General features: G+C 39.5%; 1 protein-coding gene across 1 annotated transcript; it reads left to right on the top strand.

The window, feature by feature from the left end:
- The first annotated feature begins 105 nt into the window (after nucleotides 1-105).
- Nucleotides 106-12,912, top strand: BCCIP (BRCA2 and CDKN1A interacting protein). The gene is made up of 7 exons (XM_075717930.1): nucleotides 106-258; nucleotides 4,358-4,432; nucleotides 5,112-5,192; nucleotides 6,315-6,413; nucleotides 6,955-7,142; nucleotides 8,487-8,664; nucleotides 12,341-12,912. The coding sequence occupies exons 1-7, from the start codon at nucleotides 121-123 to the stop codon at nucleotides 12,509-12,511; spliced, it is 930 nt and encodes a 309-aa protein (XP_075574045.1). The 5' UTR covers nucleotides 106-120; the 3' UTR covers nucleotides 12,512-12,912.
- The last annotated feature ends 71 nt before the right edge of the window (nucleotides 12,913-12,983 follow it).

The following is a 12,983-nucleotide window of genomic DNA, read 5'->3' as shown; positions in this document are numbered from 1 at the left end:
CGGCGCTCACCTGGGCGCAGGGCCGGCGGCCGGGCCGCCCTCAGCGGGCACCGCGCCTGCCTGAGGCCGCTGCCTGAGCCGCGGCCTTCCGGCTGCGCAGCGCCTGCGCGCCGCGGCACCATGGCCACGCCGGCCAAGCGGCGGGCCCGGGCCCGGCCCCTCGCCGGGGACAGCGGCCCGGAGCCGGACTCAGACTCCGAGGAGGACTCCGAGGAGGAGGAGGAAGAGGAAGAAGAGGAGGAGGAGAGGATCGATGAGGTGAGCGCCCCCCCCCCCCCCCCCGCACTCGCGGCCTTCACGCAGGGCCCGCGCCCGCCCTCCCCTCACGGCCCGCGGTGCCCCCCCCCCCCCCGCCCAGGGCCACCCCCGCCCTCCTCCAGAGCCTCCCCCGGTTCCCCGTGGCTACAGTCGGTTGTAAAACGCTGGAAATAAGGAGCGGGCTGGGGCAGCCGCGACCGGGCGCTGCCGGGGAGGGGCGAAGGGCCCCTGTGCCGCCCCTTGCGAGGCAGCCGCCGGCCGGGGCCCAGCGTGGGGCCGTGGGCTCCAGCGCCTGTGGGAAGGCGGCGGTGACTCGTTCGCGTGTGTCCGTAATCGGTGATGTGCTCGGTTAATTGTCCTTGGGAGTCTCAATTTTTTTTGTTTTCTTCTTTTTTTAACGTTGGAATCGCTGAGGCCGCAGTCAGTTGTTCGGACTTGGCCCTTGCGTGTAGCCCGTCTGCATCTGTGCTTGCGTGGGACTGGAGGCAGCGCTTGAAAATGATGCCTTCAGCGCAGAAGATTCCCTTTAGTTTCCTTTTTCTATAAGAAAGAGGGGGCGGGGAAGAAGAAACAGCCGGCCTCACAGAAAACAAATTTTAATTTATGTTCTGAGCTCGCTCTCTGTGTATATACCTGCACCTGGATAGATGTGAAAATGCATTTAGTGGTGAAACACAGCACTGGGGGGATGTCCCCCTTTCTAGGAAAGGAAGAGATATGTACTGACTTTGAACTCTTATTACAATCTTAGAATGTAAGGCAATCCGTCATTTTAACAGGGCTTAAAGGAGTGAAAAAACAGAAACGTCTGTGATATTTAACTTAGAATCATCGAATCGTTTAGGTTGGAAAAGACCTTTAAGATCACCCAGTCCAACCATTAACCTAACACTACCAAGTCCACCACTAAAACAATTTAGGGTATGTTTCCTGACTTGGTGGCTGGATTACTTTTTAATGAAAGTAAAAACTGGGAATCATTAAGGTTGGAAAGGACCTCTAAGATCATCAGTCCAACCATCAACCCAACACCACCATGCCCACTAAACCATGTCCCAAAGTGCCACCTCTGCCCGTTTTTTGAACACTTGCAGGGAGTACATTTCAGATTAAATATTTTGGTAACTTCATTGTCTTCACTAGAATTTCACTTTGAGTTAATTATCTTCCTTTCCCTTTCTTAGATGAGGCCTCAGCTTGTTAGCAAATTAAAAAAAAAAGTATCTTTTTTTAAAAACTATGTCACGATTAAAAAGGACAGGTTTAATTGTGTCGTCAGGCATAATAACATGATGGAAAAGCGTATTTAATCTGACACACGGTGAATCGGTACTGACTTAGTTTGACCTCATACATCTGTGAAGTTCTTGAATAGCACTGCTAGTGTTTTGTGTACTGTTTAGTGTTTGTAAACTGATACAAGATGTTGTACTAGTGTCTAGACACTATGAAATTAAAGCTAATGGCAATAATACTTTTTTTTTTTCATTTTTTTTTAAATGTTCAGCATTCCTGCATAATGTAGGTAGGCCAGTGTTTTTTATTGTGGTGTTTGTGGATGAAGTTTATTGAGACTTCAGTGATGGCTTTTGAGGATGGTTTCTGTGCATCCTGCACTGCTGTGCACTACTTTGTTTTCTTTGCAGTTGTTTGTGCACTGGATAAAATTTGCATCATGATGCTTATTTTAATTTAGTAGTGCAGAATTTGAGGATGATCTATCACTATTGCATCTATTTCGATTTGGAAGTCTTGATAGATATACTGAGTTTCCCTCAATTCTTGTATAAGACATCAAGGTGTGCATTGCTGATACTGAAGAAATGTACTGAACATTTGTAACTGTACGAACTTAGAAATTTGTACAGTCATGTACTTAAAGGGTATTTGCCTGTAATTCTCAGCATTTTTATTTTTGCCATATCAGCCTTTCCCTTTGCCTCTTCCCACTTCAGGTGGAAAAAGAACCACCTCTTCCTTTACGCAGATATTTGCTTCATACGAAGGAGCATCTGTTAGTTCTGTCAGTCTGAGAACAACAATCTGGTCACCAAATGGGGCCTGGTTGCTGAGAAGGAGCTTTGCTCGCTGATGTATTGTTGTATGTAGCAGAGCATTGTTGCATGTAACAGCTTGCTCTGTGGGCTCTTGCTTTGTTTTGGATGCAGTGCAAGGGGAAGAGAATGAGTGCACAGTAGTGAGGCAGGACACACCAAAATATATGATGAGTCTTTATTTGCCTTGTTTGTTTTTTTTTTTTTTAATAGATGAAAGATGGAGGGTTTGTAAACTCTCTCGTACCAGGCTATTATTTTGGGTAGTGGAAAAGCCATGAAGCAAAACTAGTGTTAGAACATCCAGTGCTCCTGTGGTTTAGATCAATTTTATGGCTGTGATTTGCACAACATTCAGAACCACTGTAAACTGTGTTTTGTTCAAAATTTACTGGCTTAATCATTCAGTGAGATCCTTGAATTTTAAAGCAGTCAGAAGGTTCCTGGATGCCAGGAGTGAATGCTGTATACAGCAAAGATACAATCTATTTTCTTATATAGGTAGCTTCTCAAGTAAATAATGTGCTCTCAGTTACCTCTATCTCTATAGCTATATATCTTCCTTGCTTTACTAGACCATAGAAGAACATCTGAGCATGTCTCCTGATTTTTATTACCCCACCCCCAAGGGGTTGTATACCTGTTTTCTACATTGTTAACAGGCCTTTAATGCTGTTCTCCCAGGGGACAATAAAGACCATGACCTCGATATGGGATTGGAGAGAGTTATGAGTCTTAATTGGTGACAAAAGTAAGGCTCAGTTGTTCAGATTTTTCAGAAAGTGGAATCCAAATTGACAATTAAAAGGCAAAGTAAATTCGGATGATCTTGAACACTGGTTCACAGAATAGGTAGGCAAGGCAACCTTGGCAGGCAGTACTATTAATATAGAATACCAGTAAAAACATTTGGTAGGCACACAGCATTTGTTCTGGAAGGAGAATCACAGAATCATTTAGGTTGGAAAAGACCTTTAAGATCATCCAGCCCAACCATTAACCTAACACTGCCAAGTCCACCATTAAACCAATTAAGGGAAGAGTCATAATTAATTCCATGTTTCCTGGCTTGGTGGCTAGATTATTTTTTAATGAAAGTAAAACTAGGAATCATTAAGGTTGGAAAGGATCTCTAAGATCATCAGTCCAACCACCAACCCAACACCACCATGCCCACGAAACCATGTCCCAAAGTGCCACGTCTGCCCGTTTTCTGAACACTTCCAGGGATGGTGACTCCACCCCCTCTCTGGGCAGCCTGTTCCAATGCTTGACTACCCCTTCCGTGAAGAAATTTTTCCTAATATCCAATCTAAACCTCCCCTGATGCAGCTTGAGGCCACTTCCTCTTGTCCTATTGCTTGTTACTTGGGAGAAAAGACAAACACCCCCCTCACTACACCCTCCTTTCAGGTAGTTGTAGAGAGCGATAAGGTCTCCCCTTAGCCTCCTCTTCTCCAGGCTGAACAACCCCAGTTCCCTCAGCTGCTCCTCATCAGACTTGTTCTCCAAGAAGCAGGAGTTCACGTTCAGTTTGTGCTGTGACTGGGTCTCATTATGTGCTTACTGAGCAGACTTCCAGAATGGGGTTAATGATACCGTTAGGATTCGGAGGAGATAGAAGTTTGGTTTTGGATGTATTTATTTAAATGTCTGCAGCAAGCTTCGTCTTCAGCCAAGGCATTATGCTCCAGTCCTGTGGTTTTAAGAGTTAACTGCCTGGATCAAGCTTCTCTACAGTTAGAGTCTGTGTGGCTACAGTAAACGTAATTGTGTGAACCAGATTGCAGGAGCAAAGCATTAAAGGTTTGTTCACAACACAACTTCTAAGATAGTTTTAAAAAGTTACTTTTGCAGATGCTCTCTAAAGATTACAGAAGAAATTATAAGTGTAACAATTGCTGAGATTACTTACTGAAATACGGAAATAAGTTGCATTTCTGATGCTTACCATTATTTGTCTTCAGGTTTCTTATAGTTTAGCTTTGTTTTGATATAGCTTCTTGCCAGGTGTGTTTGATATTCTCTATTTTACTTCTTCATAGGAAGTGAATGTGGAATTCGAAGCACATTCCATATCGGACAATGACTATAACGGGATAAAGAAATTACTACAACAGGTACTTTGAATTCTTGTTAGCTTGGTTGATATGTCCATTAATAAATAATATCTAAAGAGTTATGCAAAGTCATCAGTTCACATTATCTGTATTGATTCATAGTTTTGCTGTGCTTCAGCTCATGAAGATTAAATCATTACAGCCACAGCAAACTGTGTCTCCTAACCCATGGTTTCGAGAACTTTACCCAATGAACTGTAGGGCTGTTCTTCCACAGTGTGTATAATCTTTCCATCTTCATTGTGTTAGTTGCTGCCCAGAAAACCTCATTTGATGTTAATCAGCTTCCTGGAGGTTTTTTCTGTAACTTACAGCCCTTAAAAACCAGATAAACAAGCAATGTGTCCGTTCAACATGGCAGCTTCCAGTCATCTTTTGGCTGTTTCTGTTGTGAAGCTGTGCTCAGCAAGCATTCAGATCATACCAAACCCAAAAGGATACCAGGTATGCAAAATGCCAGCTTGTGGAGAGTCGAGAAGCAAGCGCTTCAAGAAGCTTATTTTCAGTCTTTACAGCATTATATCAAAGGAAGTTAAACAAACAAACTCACTAAATGGAAATTAAACATGCAACAGAGTATTGCATGACAACTTAGAGAAGTTACTGACTTTGTTTTCTACTAAGGGGCCTATGATATATCATCAGGCCTAAAACTTAATACGTTTTTCTTATTTTCCAGTTGTTTCTAAAAGCTCCTGTTAACACTGCTGAATTAACTGATATATTAATACAACAGAATCATATTGGAAGTATTATCAAGGTAAGACAGAATTTACATTTGTAAATGAAGTGTACAATACTTTTTATGTTGAAATGACATAACAGACTTTCAGAAGAGGATCCTGTCTTTGTAATTTATAGGCTTTCTGGCTTTTTTGCTTTGACAATAATTCTTCTATGGGAGCTGAAATTTTCCATGCCTACTTTGAAGCAAGCAAGGAATTTGATTGATTATTTTGGTTGGTTTCTTTTTATATATGGAAGGTGCTTCACTTTCCTCTCTGAATTTTGGTGTAGTAGAGTAAAAATGCTGTGAAGAAGTTTGTTACCATCTCCATAAGAAGTAGGACCTTGTGATTTCCCTCCGTTCTCAGGAAGTACAGAGATACAGACCAAAAATAACCCGCATGCAGTTTCCTTTTGTGCAGAGTTCTTTGGGCATAGGAAAGGATCCTGAAAATGAGTCTTCTACGGCAGTGGAGCACTCTGCAGAGGCTCCTGAGTTACTCCTGGCTAAGGAAGCTGTTCAGTACTGCATAGTGCTCAAGATGTCATGGCCACGTTGCTTTCAAACCCAAACAAGCTGCCCCCATGCCCCAGTTGTGCTGTTGTACCATGTTGCATGCTATACATTCCCTTTTTCTCCTGTGCCAAGAGTTTTTCTGCCCAAGTTTAATATGATCCTTATATTACAACTGCACAACCCCCAGTTCTTTCCCCAAATTTTTCATTGCGGAGTTTTGTTGCATTTTTTGTTTCACGCTCTATCAAAGCTCTGCTGCTCTGTGGTTTTTAAGACTTTGCAGGTTTATTTCTCTACGTTAGAAACTGAAGAAAATTGTTTTTTCTTAAGATACTGCCATCCCTTGTACCATGATGCTGCTTATTATATGTGAGCTATCAAATTTTAGTGCCTTTCAAAAGATCCTGCTGTAGAAGATATATGACCTGGCTCTCTGTATAGCTAGCTCTAAGTACACAGAGACATTCAATGATGCGGCACTTTCATAACCGTAACCAGAATTTGTAGGTTGTGTGTTTGTACAGATTACCTAGATGGTTGTCAGGTGCTGAGCATCTTCTGGAAAGAAAAACATTTCCTGCTGCAGAGAGTGGAAATAGAATGTCAATACTAGTTGTTGATTTTTCTTTCGTTAAATAGCAAGCAGAAGTCCAAGAAGACAGTAGTGACGATGATGATGATGATGATGAGGATGAAGTCTTCGGTTTTATAAGCTGCTTAAACTTAACGGAAAGGAAGGTTGGTATTCCTCAGTAACATCTAGGCAGTAATAAGTGAGACTGTGTCCTGCTTGTCTGCCTTGTATAACAAGCCTAGACAGACAGATCAGGATTTTGAATTCCACCATGGAGGACTATGGTCTTAAAAGTTGCACATCACTTAGCTTTCTGTTCGATTTAGTCCTGCGTAACTTGCTGAAGGTCAAACATAATGCGAAGAGTGGAACAGAGAGTTAAAGCGAGGTCTAATAAGTAGTTCCAGGGTAACTGAGCTGTTGGCCTGTTGTATTTCTTCACTTTCATCTTTCGCAGCTTTTGAGTTTTTCTGTTGAGTGTACTGGTGCTGCAGCGCCTAGCTGCGTTCCCATCAGTGAAGAACCTTTGTTTGCCCTCAGCTTCAGGATTGGTAAATAATTTCAGAGAAATTGTCCAGTGCTTTAGAGACCACTTAAGGAAATTGCCAATAGGCCTGTAGAATATTCCCTTGAAGTTCACATTCAAGGTTTTCTTCTGTAAATAATTGTTTTATGATGGAAAGAAAACATACCTTTTGATTCTAGGGTACGCAGTGTGCTGAACAGATCAAAGAGCTGATTCTAAGTCGGTGTGAGAAGAGCTGTGAACAGCATGTAGTTGAACAACTGAATAAGCTCCTAAATGACAATACTAAGCCTGTGGGTCTTCTACTAAGTGAAAGGTTCATTAATGTACCACCGCAGATTGCTCTACCCATGCACCAGCAGCTTCAGTAAGTTTGTTTGGGGGTTTTTTTGACCTTATGTTGAATTTTTTGACATTGAATTTTTTGATGTGATGTTGTTTTCTTCATATTTTTTCAGAAATCATATGTATCTAGAACTATGTTAAGACAGGTGATACTGTAGAACTAAGACAGACATGAACAGAAAAAATTATTTTCATCTCATATAAGGTCTTCAGTTAATTTTTTAATTTTTTTTATATCTTTAGGCTTTTCACACTCTATGCTTTAAGGTAGAGGAAATAATTTAAGAATATGTACTGTTCTACTGCAGAAATAGCTGTGTGTATATTGTAGTTTATCTTTGTATTGCGGATTATTTTCATATTGATCTAGGAAAATTTAAAAATGAGAACTTTTTTATAGCATGCTGATAATGAACAGCTTGGGTGTTTCTGTTTGTGTGTTAATGTCTGGCTCTGGAATGGAAGATTTGGATTGAGGGACAGGCTTATAAAGTGGATGAGTTCTGGACCATGAAAACCATATGCAGTGTTTTGATTAGTTTCAAGTAAATGAATGAAGCAGGTTAAGTGGTGGCTGAACTCTACCAGTTCATGGATTTGTATAATAGGCTGGGTGACAGTAGGTAAATGAATCCACTGAGATACAGTGGTATATCGTTTTAGTGCCATGTTGAGAATCAGGAAATTATGTTGGATAAGGAACTCCAGTAATCAAATGAAGGGATTTTTGGTTATTTCTTTTCTCTCATGTGAGGTGAGATTAGAAGTCAGATTAAGTGGACTGCTGTCGTGGCTCATTTAAACAATAAAATAGACCTTTAAGGAATTACTACTTTGATATGAAAGAAACTGTGCTGATAGGGTTGGTCAGGAAGGTTTTTAAAGAAAGAAATGAGGTGCTTGAAGGCCTGGCTTTGAGGTTTAGCACTTGTCACAACTCAAATCCGGTCTCAGCCTGTTTGTCTTAAAGGTTTTGGAGTGTTGCAGTGACAACATGTTTAACACAGGGTGAGCAAGAGTATCTTCTGGCTCTTCAGTTATATAGTTCCTCATGGAAGTGATAACGTGATGTATTTTCAGGAGAGTTGCACTTAGAATAATTTCACAACTCTCTACCATGATCAAGTTTCTGGGGAAAAAAAGGGTTATATTGTGAGATGTGGAAAGACATCCATACTTCTATTGTTTTAAAGTGCAAACAGTATGTTCAAGTACTAGGAATACGTATCCAAAATTCATTTTCTGAGGCACTCGTAAAAGAATAGGCTGCACTATGAATATCCTTTCTATACTAATATATTATAAGGTTTACTTATACACTTGTTGAGGATTTAAACTGCATGTGTAAACATTTATTTATCTTTAGGAAAGAGCTGACTGAGGCACAGAGAACAAACAAACCTTGTGGAAAGTGCCACTACTATCTTCTTATCAGCAAGACCTTTACAGAAGCCACAAAGAGCAATTCTAAGAGGAGGGAAGGGAGGAATCAGCAAAAGGAAGAATTAATGTTTGCAAATGCAGAGGAGGAGTTCTTTTATGAGGTAACATATGTGATTCTTTTAATTTAAAATGTTTACTTTTCTTTACATATCAGCAAAAAAGGTGTTTCACCTTAAATTCAAGGGAGGCTTTTAAAAAGATATGGTCACGTATCTTCTAAATTAAATCCAGTGGGGTTTTTTTTTTTTTAGAGTGGTGTCGAGAGATGAGCGAGCAACCTATTTTTGAGTATTGAACACAACACCTTTCATATTTAGAGAATCATGGAGAGGTGTGCTATCCATAAGTCCAAGTTATTAAATTAATCCTCTGTAGTGGCATGAATTTACTAATATGTTATTTGTAACACAATTAACCTGACCATAACATGGTATGGCGTAGACTGCCTGTGGCAGCGTTGCTGCTACCTGATAGGGTCTCCAGTGCTATGAGGATAATGGAAAAATTCAAAGAACACCTGAAATAAGCAGAGACTTTAAGAGAAAAATCAGGTGTTACTTTCTCTTGAGGCCAGTACCTTGGCCTCAGAGAATTAACAAACTTCATCTCTTTACTTATATAGCAATGCTGAAGAGATTGAATTGAATGTAATAATTGTCAGACTTGTTGAAATACTGTGAATGGAATGTCCACATTTTTAGGACAAACAAACGGTAATAAATCTGGCTATTGAATTTAGCAGCATGTCCCAGGCTTTCTGACTTTACAAAAGTTTGAAATTCCTTTTGTTTGGGAACAGCGCAGTTGTCGTCTCTAATCCTCAGGAATAAGAAATGTGAAAGACTTGTTAAATTGCAGTGTCAGCTGAACAGAGAAGACTGACTGTGGCTGTGTGAACTGCAGGAGGAGCAGGTTAGCTTGAATATCTGTCAGTGAGATTCAAGCTAACATGATTTACATCACAAGTGGTGTTTAAGATTGGCAGCTCAGACAACCTGTAGTAGCTTGCAAGGGTGCTCTAACTTAGTCATGTGTCACAGCTTTAAGCACTTAGAAAAATAAAGGTTCAAAGAAATGCAGAGGCATCTCTGTTGTTAGAGTCTCAATCGGCATCTGCAATGAGTGTTAATACTTAAATACAGCTACAATGAGTGTTAATACTTCAATGCACAGATCTCTTTTTCTTGCCCCTACATAGCTGGTCCGGTGTCAGAAAAAGCAGCTGTTGAGGCTTTGTTTGGATTTGGTAATGCAGTTAAATGCATTTCTCTGAGATCTCTTCCCAAGAAACTTACCACATGCAAAGCTCTGCATTTGTGTCGTCGTTGTTGGTGTTATATGGAAAGCTGATCTATCTGTTTCCTTTCGGATACCTGTTACTTTCAAAAAATGCTCAGAATAAAAAACTATTGAAGATCCATACAAGTACCTGTCACTTCCCTTTTCTGTCTCTATTCCACTCAGGACAAGTATATTAGTAAACAGTGCTAAACTACTGAGGTGAAAATACTATTTCCTAAGGCAACCAGTCTACACAATTCTGCTGGTCCCAAGCCAAATCAGGAGAGGGGAAGATGCAGGAAATGAAATTAAAAATGCACTTTGAAATGCAAAGACTTTTTCATTGTTCTTTTTTTTTTTTTCTTCCAAAGCTTTAAAAATATTATTCTACCATATTGCTGCTTTGTTGAGAGCCCATTATTTTTCATTTCTGGCAGCGCCTACAGGATAAAGTGCTTGCGCATGCATCATATAGTTAATGGCAAAGGTTCCTGTTTGTAATCATTCATGACATTCTCTGTTAGAGGCTATGATACGGCTGTAATTTTATTTCTTGGGAAGAAGGAAAATGTAAGTGGGTGAATTCATTGTTAATGATAGGGAATACTGTTGTAGCCTCTGTGCAGTAATGAGTTTGGGATTTTCTTTTTGTGTTTCTGCCACAGTAGCTTTACTAACTGAACTTGAACTCTGTGTAAACATGTTATTGAAAAACTGAAGGGGAGCAGCCTGTGATGCGCATGTGTCCACGGGTGTTATGTTCTAGAAGGCCTGTTTTGTATTTATCTCTGTTTTGTTATTTTGAGTGGCATTTTAAAGACTAATTGTGTGCTTCTATCTAAATTGCAATAACTTTCAACTCAAGTGGATAGATTCAAACTAAACGTGAGTTTCTTTTTAACAGTATTTCTAGCGTTTTTAACGAATTCATTATAAGCATTATGGAAGATATTAGATTAAGTGGGTCTCTCTGCTTAGTGTATATATGTTAAATTAGTGTTGGAGAGTATAACCCCCCAATCACACATAACATTAATTAGATTGCCATAGAATAGTATTAAATGCGGCGAGGCAGACGCTTAGAGCCATATAAAACAGAGAGAAGCCTTTTTGCACTTGTCAGTTTGCTGTGCTTCATTCTGTTCCTTAAAATGTTATTGAGGGAACAGAAGAAAAGCTCTATTATAACCAGACTTGGAATTGATAAAAGGTTTAGGGCCTCCATTGCTCAAATTGTTTGTTCTTGAGCAAAGCCACTCAATTAATTTGATGGTTCTTCCAAAATTAAATTTACAGCCTTGAGATAGTGTTAGTAAATAGCAATCCTAAAAGGAGACTGGATCTTAACTTTCCCTGCAAAGGAAGAGGTTAGGTAAGTTTTTCTACTTAGGAGTTCAGGTCATACTTCTTAGTCCGACTTGTGTGAGAACTGGAAACATTTGTTAGGGAAGTTTTTCTTACCCATCAGGCATTTTGTCTGGGAAAGCTAATAAAAAAGGACTGTTCTATCTCTGTGCAGTATATATCACTGAAAAGAAATAACACACATTATGGACACCTACCTATTTGAAGCAGCATCCTTTATAAATATGTCTTTCGGTGGTTCCAGCCATCTAGAGACTTCCCAAGAGCTTTTTGAAATTCTGCTCAGGATTCATATTAATGCCTGTTCCCTTAATATTTAATTTCTACTGGCAGTTTGAAAGAGGGGATTACTGTACTACATATTCTTATAGATATGTTAATGTTTAGGACTCTGAGCAGCTTTAGAGTAGGCCACGAAAAGAGCAGAGCCTGTTCATTGCTACAGGCCTTCCACATGTTGCCCACATCGAGGTATCGTCTTGAATGCAGGCTCTAGTCTACCTGCACACTCTCGCTGTTCCTTTTATCCGGGTTTTGGCTGATCTGCTAGTTCTCAAAATTATACAGTGGTTTTATATATATATATATATATTTTTTTTTTTTTTTATATATATATATATATATATATATAAATATATATAGTGGTTTGCTCTTGTTCCGGGGTTGAAGGTCTATTAAGAGCCTGATATTCCTGTTATTGGTCAAGGATCCCTACTAACTGGCACAATAGCTTCTAAGAGTCGGCATTTCTTAATGTGATAATACGGAACGAGGTGCTGTGTTAAAACCATCTAAAATGAGGCACAGTAAGCATATAAAGGGGGTATTGGTTTTGTTTTGGTTTTTTTTTTTGGTCCTCTTAGGTCTTTTTTCTGATACCTAACTATAATGATAGCAATCATTTTAGAATTTAGTATGAATTATATAAATTCTGTGAAAAGCAAATACTTTAAAACACTTCATAGTAGATTCTCTTGTAGGTTTTTTTTGTGGACCTTTTCAGAGGGAAGAAAATAACTTCTTAATAAGCATGTGCATAATAGGGTCATTATCTTTACTTTGTTTAGATGATGTATTATCTTCATCCTAATTAAAAATTTTAATCCTAATGCATTTATTTCTGCTGTTTAGAAAGCCCTTCTGAAGTTCAGCTACTCTGTGCAAGAGGAAAGTGACACCTGTTTGGGCGGCAGATGGTCCTTTGATGACGTACCAATGAAACCTTTGCGGACTGTTATGATAGTTCCAGCTGATGGGATTAATGTAATTATGGATAAACTCAAAGACTATCTCTCACTCTGAACTTTCTTATAAACACCGTTTTTTATAAAGCAGCCATGCAGAACTATGACATCACAATATTTTCAGAAGACTGCCATTGGGCTAGTGGTTTTGTACTGCTCAAATGCTTCCTCTGTACGCTTAGAAGACAAGTAGGTGGTACAACTGAAAATATCCATCAAATCAATATTTTTCAATATTGTATCTTATTATACTTTGGTATCATTGTTAAGCAGTCAATAAAAACCCAGTGTTACAAAGAAACTTGAAGATCTGCTCAATATGTTTATAACCAAACCTAGGTCGTACATTTTTGTTACAAAACAATGCATGCAACTCCTTTTGTTAAGAAAAGTGCCTTTTTTATATGTTTCTTCTGTTAAATACGTTTATGTCAAAAATTCAAAATAACTACACGGGTTAAGATGAGGATGTATATTGTATGGTCTGTTTTTATTTATATTTGTCCAATATACGATAGTTCAGTCTAAAA

The sequence above is a fragment of the Pelecanus crispus genome, chromosome 10 (assembly GCF_030463565.1).
Source record: "Pelecanus crispus isolate bPelCri1 chromosome 10, bPelCri1.pri, whole genome shotgun sequence".
Lineage (NCBI taxonomy): Eukaryota > Metazoa > Chordata > Aves > Pelecaniformes > Pelecanidae > Pelecanus > Pelecanus crispus.
The sequence above is the reverse complement of the archived record's forward strand: the minus strand, read 5'-3'. Positions and strand labels throughout refer to the sequence as shown.

Excerpts from the sequence above, each read along its gene's own strand:
- BCCIP (XM_075717930.1), top strand. The coding sequence starts at position 121 with ATGGCCACGCCGGCCAAGCGGCGGGCCCGGGCCCGGCCCCTCGCCGGG. Across the intron at positions 6,414-6,954 it reads TAAACTTAACGGAAAGGAAG|GGTACGCAGTGTGCTGAACA; the intron begins GTTGGTATTCCT and ends TTTTGATTCTAG. Across the intron at positions 8,665-12,340 it reads AGGAGGAGTTCTTTTATGAG|AAAGCCCTTCTGAAGTTCAG; the intron begins GTAACATATGTG and ends TCTGCTGTTTAG.